The 9481-nt window shown below is 35.1% G+C and overlaps 2 protein-coding genes across 3 annotated transcripts; both read left to right on the forward strand.

The window, feature by feature from the left end:
* Positions 813-4335, forward strand: LOC109351508 (probable receptor-like serine/threonine-protein kinase At4g34500). The gene is made up of 7 exons (XM_019592960.1): positions 813-1610; positions 2374-2478; positions 2566-2688; positions 2911-3081; positions 3414-3543; positions 3631-3840; positions 3984-4335. Exons 1-7 carry the CDS (start codon positions 1036-1038, stop codon positions 4095-4097), a joined length of 1428 nt encoding a protein of 475 aa, XP_019448505.1. The 5' UTR covers positions 813-1035; the 3' UTR covers positions 4098-4335.
* On the forward strand, positions 5468-9474 carry LOC109351510 (guanine nucleotide-binding protein subunit beta-2). 2 transcript variants are annotated; one of them, XM_019592962.1, is made up of 6 exons: positions 5468-5686; positions 5758-5861; positions 7351-7775; positions 8323-8680; positions 8768-8881; positions 9212-9474. In XM_019592962.1, exons 1-6 carry the CDS (start codon positions 5581-5583, stop codon positions 9239-9241), a joined length of 1137 nt encoding a protein of 378 aa, XP_019448507.1. In that variant the 5' UTR covers positions 5468-5580; the 3' UTR covers positions 9242-9474. The 2 variants fall into 2 exon arrangements, with proteins under 2 accessions (XP_019448507.1, XP_019448509.1); XM_019592964.1 differs by having other exon boundaries at positions 5469-5686; positions 5767-5861.

Consider the following 9481-nt stretch of genomic DNA (forward strand, 5'->3'; position numbering starts at 1 on the left):
TAATTAAATTTTAACTTAAATATATTTTTCTGACCAATCACACACCTATAGTACATAGGTAACACAAAGTGTGAAACAACAGATGTATACTCCGTGAAATTGTTTGCCAGCAATCAAATCAAAGCTGGTATTTTCATAATTTTCTGAGCATTATTTCTCCTAAGGTCCCACCACAATAGCTGGAGTTACAAGTTTGCATCCCAAAGCCTATAACCACCGGCCTCAGGCTAAGATATGAGTATCTCTCTTAATTGTCATAAAGATTTTATTTTCTGTAGGTCTAAGGGTATTCCATAAGTAAAAAATTAATCTCTTTTAATATGTGTGCATGTCTTTCTAACAAATGTGACTCCCGGTAATCAAAACCTTCACTTTTTAGTTATTTTGGGATTTAAGAAAATCTTACTTTGCTAAACCAAATTCAATTTAACCTTATGAACACGTATGTACAGTAACGGCAAAAGGCTAACCAACAAAAAAAAGCAATAGAACATATCTAAACAAAGATTTTTGATTGGCTAAAAAATACAAAACAATAATACCATTATTATAATTTTATTTATATATTTAATATTAAAATCTCAATAAGCTGACACATTTTATTGCCTTTCTTTAAATATATAAGTAAATTACTTGCCATTTTATTCTCTCTGGGAACAATTATGAACATTAAGCTAACGTAAAAACGTAAACTTAAATTACGCAACAATCCCCACCGTTACACTCTCACTCACTTTTTGCTTTAAAACGGTTATTCCTCATCCGTAGCAGCGAGAGTGGCATTTAGGTAAATAACAAAGTCCTAGTCCCACCAAACCAAACTAAGAAACAAAACAAAACAACATTGTCGTCACTTTCGTTTGTTTCTCATTACAACATTTGTATCCGTTGAAATCCCACTTCCACTTTTTCTCAACGCTCATTCCCTTTATTTTCAATGCTTCATCTTAACTTCCATTTCTTCTATCAGTTACTAATCGCTTTAAACTAAACTCAAACTTTATTTTTACACGCGCCTCTCTCTTTCTTATAACCATGACGGCCTCCGGCGGCGGCGATTTGCCGGAGATGTCAACCAACACTTCATTTTTTGGCATCAAGCTCTTTATCTTCATAGCCATTTTATTTGCGATCGCGATTGTAATCGTACTCATCTTCATCTTCCTCTGCTTTCGCCGAAGCTCCAAGAAGCACGGAAGGGTGATAAAGAAACATAGCTCCGGTACAATTCCTCTGGTATCGAAGGATATCAACGTAGTTAAACACAAACCAACGGATCTCACTGAAAAATCACAGTTCGCTGAGATCGAAGACGGTGACTCTAAGAAGAATGAGATATTGGAGATGAAGGTTGAAATTGGAATGAGAGGGAAAAAGAGTGAGGGAGAGTGCAGTGACGTGTCATGTGGTGGTCGAAGTGAAACGTCGTCGTTGTCGGTGGAGGATCCAAACATAGGGTGGGGACGGTGGTATAGCATGAAGGAAGTGGAATTTGCAACGCGTGGGTTTGCACAAGAGAATGTGATTGGAGAAGGTGGATATGGAATTGTTTATAGAGGAGTTCTTCAAGATGGTAATGTTGTCGCTGTCAAGAATCTTCTTAATAACAAGTATGTCACATATTATATGTCAAGAATCCTTCTAACTTTTTATATATGAATTTCTTTGATTAAGGTCTTTCTTTCTTTCTTTCTTTCTTTGATGTTTTCTTTTGATGTATGTTATATATTTCTTTGGAACATCAATGATTCTTGGAACAATATTTGGGTGATCCTTTACTTTTTCTGCAGTTTTCAACATCAATCTTGAAAGTTCTTGTTTCTTAGCAATAGTAATGGATTTAAGTCAACAATGTGCATTGAGTTTGTTTTGAAATGTGTTTAGAAAAGTGATCACTTTGTTTTTTTTGTCTGCTTTACTTTTTATATTCTTTGACTTGGGTAATGCCATAGTGTTACTTTTCTCTTTACTTTAACTTTTTCGATTATTTTATTAGTATTAGTCATAATTGCTATATTTTAGAGAATAAAATTACTATGAAATAACGGTAGCTACATGTTAGTCCAAACAATAACTGCAGAATATAAGGAGTGAAGTACATAATGCAATGCACATTAAACAGTTTACATTTGATAAGGAATAAAGTTGTGTTTAACCAAATATTTGATATTTCTATAATAAGATAATTATACTAACATCATTGTGCAAAATGTTTGTTTCGCGGTTGCAACATTGCAATTTTTATGTCAACTTTCCTAAAACAATGCAAATTGTGCGACTTCTTGTGTTACGGTAAACTCTGTCTTTCACACACCCCTTGTATCGTCATATCGAAAATTCATGTGTATTGTTGTACCATGACTACTTGGCTAGGGGTCAAGCTGAGAAGGAGTTCAAGGTGGAGGTTGAAGCCATTGGGAAAGTTAGGCATAAGAATTTGGTTCGCTTAGTAGGATATTGTGCAGAAGGTGCTAAAAGGTATTTACAACATGACTGTTGTTCTTTTGATTTAAGGTCCTTCATATGATGAGATTCCTATTAATGGCACATTTGCTGATCATTCAGGATGCTTGTTTATGAATACATTGACAACGGAAATTTGGAGCAGTGGCTACATGGTGATGTAGGACCAATGAGCCCCTTGACATGGGACATTCGAATGAGGATTGCAATCAACACTGCGAAAGGGTGTGTTTTTATTGACTCTACTGTCTCCTATTATACTGAAATGTTTATATTTTTTTTGAGTTTCTTGCCCCGGCTAAGGAGTAGAACCACATTCATTTTCTTTAAATTTATAATATATGCTCGTCAAGCTTGATGTCTATGTGGAATAATATTTCTGTTGCTGAAGTTATCATACTTCATGGTTGGTTCTTTGATGATAATAATTTCTGCTTTATGAAACAGGCTAGCCTATTTGCACGAAGGTCTAGAACCCAAAGTTGTGCACCGAGATATAAAATCGAGTAACATTCTTTTGGACAAAAATTGGAATGCCAAGGTATCAGATTTTGGGCTTGCCAAGCTCTTAGGATCTGAGAAAACACATGTGACTACGCGTGTAATGGGAACATTCGGGTAATTATTTATTTCTCCAGGATCTGTGTTACTCCCTCCTTTCCAATTTCCTAGAAGATGGTAAAAGTTAGAAAAATAAAAAAACAAGGAAACATATTTTTAATGCTTAATAATCCAAGAATCTAATTAATGCATTCCTAATCACACATCATTGTAATTAGTATGCATTTTCCAAGCATTTCTATTTATTATTACGTCTTTGATTTGAGACAATTTTATTTATAATTTTTACCACTTTTTGAGATAGAGTATTCTATAACTTCTATTCTTATATCATGCTGCATGATAATTACTACTTACCAATGTTATTTCTTACCACTAATATTCTACAGATATGTTTCACCTGAGTATGCAAGCACGGGTATGCTTAATGAACGCAGTGATGTATATAGCTTCGGAGTTCTACTTATGGAGATAATTACGGGAAGAAGCCCCATTGATTATTCTAAACCACCCGGAGAGGTTATTCTGGGTTTTCTCATGGCTTTCATTAGTGCTTTCCATGAACACCATGAATTCTAAGATCTTTTTTTGTTTGATGTGCTTCAGATGAATTTGGTTGATTGGTTTAAGGGAATGGTTGCAAGTCGTCGTGGTGACGAGCTAGTTGATCCTTTAATTGAGGTTCAGCCCTCTCCAAGATCTCTGAAGCGAGCTTTACTGGTTTGTCTGCGCTGTATAGATTTGGATGTCATTAAGCGACCGAAGATGGGTCAAATTGTTCATATGCTTGAAGCAGATGATTTTCCCTTTCGTTCTGTAAGCCCTACACTCCATCCATTCTTTCTCTTACAATGACAGCACATTCCTGTTAAGCATAGTTATGCAAATAAATTTGAAACTAAATGTCACTTTTCAACTTCTTTAAACTAATAAATTTAAGTCTTTAACTTATTGAATAGGAGCTTCGGACACTGAGAGAGAAAGATCCGGTGCCTTCTCATGCAGACATTTACAGTAAAGTTCCATATCCATTGAAGCACGCAGAGCCCGTAGAAAAATCAAGATGGAGATGATTGTTTGTAAAATTGGTCATGCAACTAAGGAGATATCAAATTATTTGTTTCTAAGATTTTCAATATGTTATGAACAATTCAAGAGTCATTCAAGTCATTGTGCATATGGTATAAGGTGTAGTCACTTCCTTTTGTTATATTGCAATTTCATGGGAACTGAGAAGAAATGAGGATTGTAAATATGTATCAATTTTATCCGTTTGCATGTGTTATAAATATTTCTACATATTACTGTTTTTACTTCCTATTCACAGAAATCAGAATATGGAAAATATGAATTTAGCACATGCTTGTTGCATGAGTGAACAACAATCAAGCCTTTATTCCATTAGCAGAGATCGGATGAGTAAAGTTCTAAAAAAGTTATTGGAAAGGTTGTTTAATTCTTGCTAACGCCGAAGAAGCCTATGTATGATTCTTCACATCAAATTCTTAAACTTTCATGACTTTCCTTCTAATGCAAGCATGATTCACCAGAGCAAGTTCTTCTTGCATGAGAAAGAAATGTATTCATTCCTCTTTGTAGTACTAATAATTATTGCCTATGTATTAATGCATGAGTTCTCAAGCAAGGTAGGTATGAATCTTCAATTCTGAGTTCATTTATAACAAAGCAGAGGCTACACCTAGCAACTCTGACTCAAGTCATCATGTATTGTTCCTCTATATAAGGTTAAATTAACCAACAGAGCAAAATACTTCTGAACCTTTAACCTATTTATTCTCATTTTGGGTACCATGACTTGAATTTGAAGTCCTTGTGGTAGCTCAATCACTCATTCCAAGCACATGGTAGCAACTAACTGAGGAATGGTAGCTGAAAATTGGTTCTGTGCCTAGCTTTACCAGGTTGGCCAGGTCAGAGCAGAAAATCTGCAAGTGTTAATAATGTAATCCAGATTGTGATATAAGTCACAAATGTTAGTGTTCTTAGAAATAGAAATGAGTATAATATATATGCACTGATCATATAAATTTATACATTTAATATATGATTCACTGCTTATTTGTATTACTTTTAAAAAAAATCAACAATGATTAAAAAAGAACGATGAATAATGGAGTATATCTAATAATTCTATATGCAGAAGTTTTTTTAAGGTCCTTTTAGACCCTAATAACTATAGTGAAAACAAGACTATCTAAGCAGAACAAATACACATTAAACTTTTCCTATCTAGTAAAACAAACAATTTAATTTAATGCATATAGATCAGATGTAACCGGAATACAATTTAATTATTGAATCACCGATTAAACCACAGTATCATTTTACCATTATCCTATCCGGTTTGATAACCGGTGCGGTTTTAACAACACACTGAAAGAAAGAGAAACACTTGATTCTTTCATATATTATTATTATTCTGTAAGCACAACTCCACCAACTCAATCTCAAAATTGACCTTTCCCAAATCCACAATGATTTTCCTCTCAAATCCCTTTCTTCATTGAACAATCTATTCTCAGTTACGGAGTTGAAATGTCAGTTACGGAGTTGAAGGAGCGTCATTTAGCTGCTACTGAAACCGTCAACGATCTCAAGAATCGATTAAAGCATAGGCGCAATTCTCTGCTTGACACTGATAGTTAAAGAAATTTAATTACTTTTTATTATTGTTGAAAAATGGTATTTGATTTGGATAATAAATTTTGTCTTTTTTTGCAGTTGCTGGTTACGCAAGATCTCAGGGTACAGCTCCTGTGAGTTTTGGAGCTACTGATCTTGTTTGTTGTAGAACTTTGCAGGGTCATACAGGAAAGGTACCCCTTTCTATCTTCTTCTCATTTTTCTGATTTCTGAAATGGAATTCCTTTTTTTAAATGTTAATAACTAAGTGTAGGTTTTGAATTACAACGTGTGATTAAGCTAAATCTCAGGTAGATTACTATAATTTCCCCTTCTATTGATATACTTCATTGGAAATCCGGATCTAAGGGGAGATATTGGTTTCTCAAATCCATTTAATTTTTTTGTTGTTAATTTTGGTAAAGAGTTTCGGGGTGAGTAGGTCGGGTCTAGGGTCAGGTTCAAGAATTAAGAATTAGACCCAGACAAAGATTAGGACCGGGTAAGGAACAAACATGACCCGACACGTTTTAATAGTGTATAGAATAATGACATTTGTCGAAAGTATTATTGATTCTCTAATTTTTTTATCATATATACATAATTAACAATATATATACATGTATTATTTAATATGTCAAATTACATATCTATAATAATAATTAAAATATTGAAAAGCTTTCATCTAAAAGATGTATGCATTATATTTAATTGGGTCTAAGTTCGGCTTCGAAGGTTGCCAAGTCAATATTTATGGTCGGGTTAGCTTCGGGTCTAGGATCGAGACCGAGTTCAAAAAAATGTACCTATCAACATTTAGGATCGGTTAAGGAACAAACCTTACCTGACCCAACTTGTCCCATGCTCACCCCTAAAAGAGTTACTTACTTTTTTAGGCGGACAAACGATATGGTAGAGTTAAAGATTGAAGATTATTGACCATAGGATTCAAGCGGGTTGGATGAAATGGTGGAGTATTTAAGGTATCGTGTATATGATAAAAAGGTTTCACTCAATTTTAAGGGGAGTTTTACCACATAGCTATAAACTACCCGCAATGTCATATGGGACAAAATGTTGAGCGATAAAATGTCACAAGAGAATAAATTTCATGTAACAAAGATGAGAATATTTTGTTGGATGAATGAACACACGTGAAAGACAAGCTTATAAATGAATGCATAATGGAAAAAGTTGGAACATCTCATATTGATGAAGACCATTAGAAGTCCCAATAGGGAGAGTAGATCAAATGAAGTTTAGTCCAATTTCTAGAGGAAGAGAGATGCCAACAATTCGGAAAGATTTAGTGATCAATACTTTGTTAAAGAACATAATTTTAGATAGAGAATTATGACATCATTCAATCCATGTAGTAGACCTCAGGGATTTAAGACTTGGTTGTTGTTGTTGTTGTAGCTATGTACTTTCTTTCCATCTCTGCTTCACTCCTCTGCAAAACTGCGATGGAGAAACAGTTACGTAGTTGCCACATTAAACTATTCCCTTGCTTTGTTTTTTCAACTCTAAATGATATGTCATTGATATTATATTATTCCCTTGATCATGCTTTTAGTTTACTAAATAATTATATGGAACATAATTTGTTGTAGATTTATAACCAGTATTAACCACCAAACTTGTATAATTTGGATTAACTTCCTATTCATTTCAATTGTTCAGGTGTATTCATTGGATTGGACTTCTGAAAGGAATAGGATTGTGAGTGCATCGCAAGATGGCCGGCTAATAGTGTGGAATGCTCTAACAAGGCAGAAAATTCATGCCGTAAGGCTGCCGTGTGCATGGGTCATGACATGTGCCTTCTCACCAACTGGTCAGTCTGTTGCATGTGGTGGTCTTGACAGTGTTTGCTCTATTTTCAATATCAATTCTTCCACTGACAAGGACGGGAACCTACCTGTTTCTCGGATGCTTAGTGGACATAAGGGTTATGTGTCGTCTTGTCAGTATGTTCCAGACGAAGAATCTCATTTAATTACTGGTTCTGGTGATCAGACATGTGTTTTATGGGATGTAACTACTGGCCTTAAAACATCTGTTTTTGGTGGTGAGTTTCAGTCTGGACACACTGCAGATGTACTTAGGTATGTTAGGTGATTGCTAAATTATTTTTATCCATTATTTGTTGTTTGAGAAAACTATCACCACCTCCTCTGTATTTTGCATTTACTTTGCCTACCTCCCATCTATGAATATGACATTACAACTAACTACAAGAAAGAATACACACACATTACAACTAACTACAAGATACTGTCAAGTGTAGCAGATTTGACATTTTGAATAAGCCCGGCTGAACTCAAGTTAGTCGCAGCATTATGATTTTATTATATAGATGAAGTGGTTACTAATTAGCAAACAAACGAACTGCTAACTTCAAAGTACAAGGGGAGGAGGGAGTAAGGTACTCATTTTTAATTGGTTGAAAAATAATCTGCAAAAGAATGGCCACTTTGGCTTCAAAATGCAAATGATCTGCATAATTCAAATATTTTTTCTACAATCACATTGATTAGGTTATGAAAGTGATCAACATGCAGGTTGAATAATGGATAACATGTTTAATTTCAAGATTATTTATTAATATTGAATCCTTTCTTAGAAATATGCTATCGCTTTGTCATCTCTCAGCATCTCCATTAATGGATCCAACTCAAGAATGTTTGCATCTGGTTCCTGTGATTCAACTGCTCGATTGTGGGATACTCGTGTGGCAAGTAGAGCCGTGCGGACATTTCATGGTCACGAGGGAGATGTTAATGCAGTAAAATTCTTTCCAGATGGAAATAGGTTTGGAACTGGCGGGGATGATGGAACGTGCAGATTGTTTGACATTAGGACTGGACACCAACTTCAAGTATATTATCAGCAGCACAGTGACAATGACATCCCGCCTGTGACTTCAATTGCGTTCTCTGTATCTGGAAGACTTCTTTTTGCTGGATACACAAATGGAGATTGCTATGTTTGGGACACCTTATTGGCAAAGGTACTTGGTGCTTTAGTATTATCTGCAGCATCGAAGCCGGTTTAACTTTTTAAGATAACTTATGCTTACTTCTCCGTTTCTTTGCAGGTGGTCTTGAATTTGGGATCTCTCCAAGATTCTCATGAGAGCAGGATCAGCTGTTTAGGTTTGTCAGCTGATGGAAGTGCCTTGTGTACAGGAAGCTGGGACACAAACTTAAAGGTGGGCATGCATTTCAGTCTTGTATAGTTTTAGATTTTGTGATGCAGTGTCGGCATACCAGTTTTGAAACTAGCCTCTATGTTGTTGATCATGTTTTATTAGTTGCTAGATTATAGGATGAAAAACATGCAACTGATTGTCGAGCTCCTCGTATTCAGTATTATGGTGCTGGAATCACACTCTTCATTGGTCCACATGCTTTATCATTTAACTACAAGTATTGGTTACTTAATTGGCCATGTCAATAGAATATTAAGCTTTAAAGTAGTTGTTAAATGGGAGATGGTGTTCATTTGTAAAACATGTGTGCTAACTGCTTGCTTCTTACAGATATGGGCATTTGGTGGGCATAGGAGGTAGTTTGAGCAACTTAAGGGCATTGTGGTTCATCATAATTCAGTAGTGATGTTCAAATTGGAGAAAATTGCAAGGAATGCAGAGATTATATAGCCTTTTGCAATAGAACTGGTGCGGTAGTTTGTTTTTCCCTTGTACTAAGTACTAGCCACTTTAACAACCTTAAACCAAAAATGAAGGGCTGCATATTTTCTTGTCTCATGAATGTTGTGTAGCACACAATACCAATCCTTTTATTTAACT

The sequence above is a fragment of the Lupinus angustifolius genome, chromosome LG07 (assembly GCF_001865875.1).
Source record: "Lupinus angustifolius cultivar Tanjil chromosome LG07, LupAngTanjil_v1.0, whole genome shotgun sequence".
Taxonomy (NCBI): Eukaryota; Viridiplantae; Streptophyta; class Magnoliopsida; order Fabales; family Fabaceae; genus Lupinus; species Lupinus angustifolius.

Excerpts from the sequence above, each read along its gene's own strand:
- LOC109351508 (XM_019592960.1), top strand. The coding sequence starts at position 1,036 with ATGACGGCCTCCGGCGGCGGCGATTTGCCGGAGATGTCAACCAACACT. Across the intron at positions 2,689-2,910 it reads GCAATCAACACTGCGAAAGG|GCTAGCCTATTTGCACGAAG; the intron begins GTGTGTTTTTAT and ends TTTATGAAACAG. Across the intron at positions 3,841-3,983 it reads ATGATTTTCCCTTTCGTTCT|GAGCTTCGGACACTGAGAGA; the intron begins GTAAGCCCTACA and ends CTTATTGAATAG.
- LOC109351510 (XM_019592962.1), top strand. The coding sequence starts at position 5,581 with ATGTCAGTTACGGAGTTGAAGGAGCGTCATTTAGCTGCTACTGAAACC. Across the intron at positions 5,862-7,350 it reads TGCAGGGTCATACAGGAAAG|GTGTATTCATTGGATTGGAC; the intron begins GTACCCCTTTCT and ends TCAATTGTTCAG. Across the intron at positions 7,776-8,322 it reads CACACTGCAGATGTACTTAG|CATCTCCATTAATGGATCCA; the intron begins GTATGTTAGGTG and ends GTCATCTCTCAG.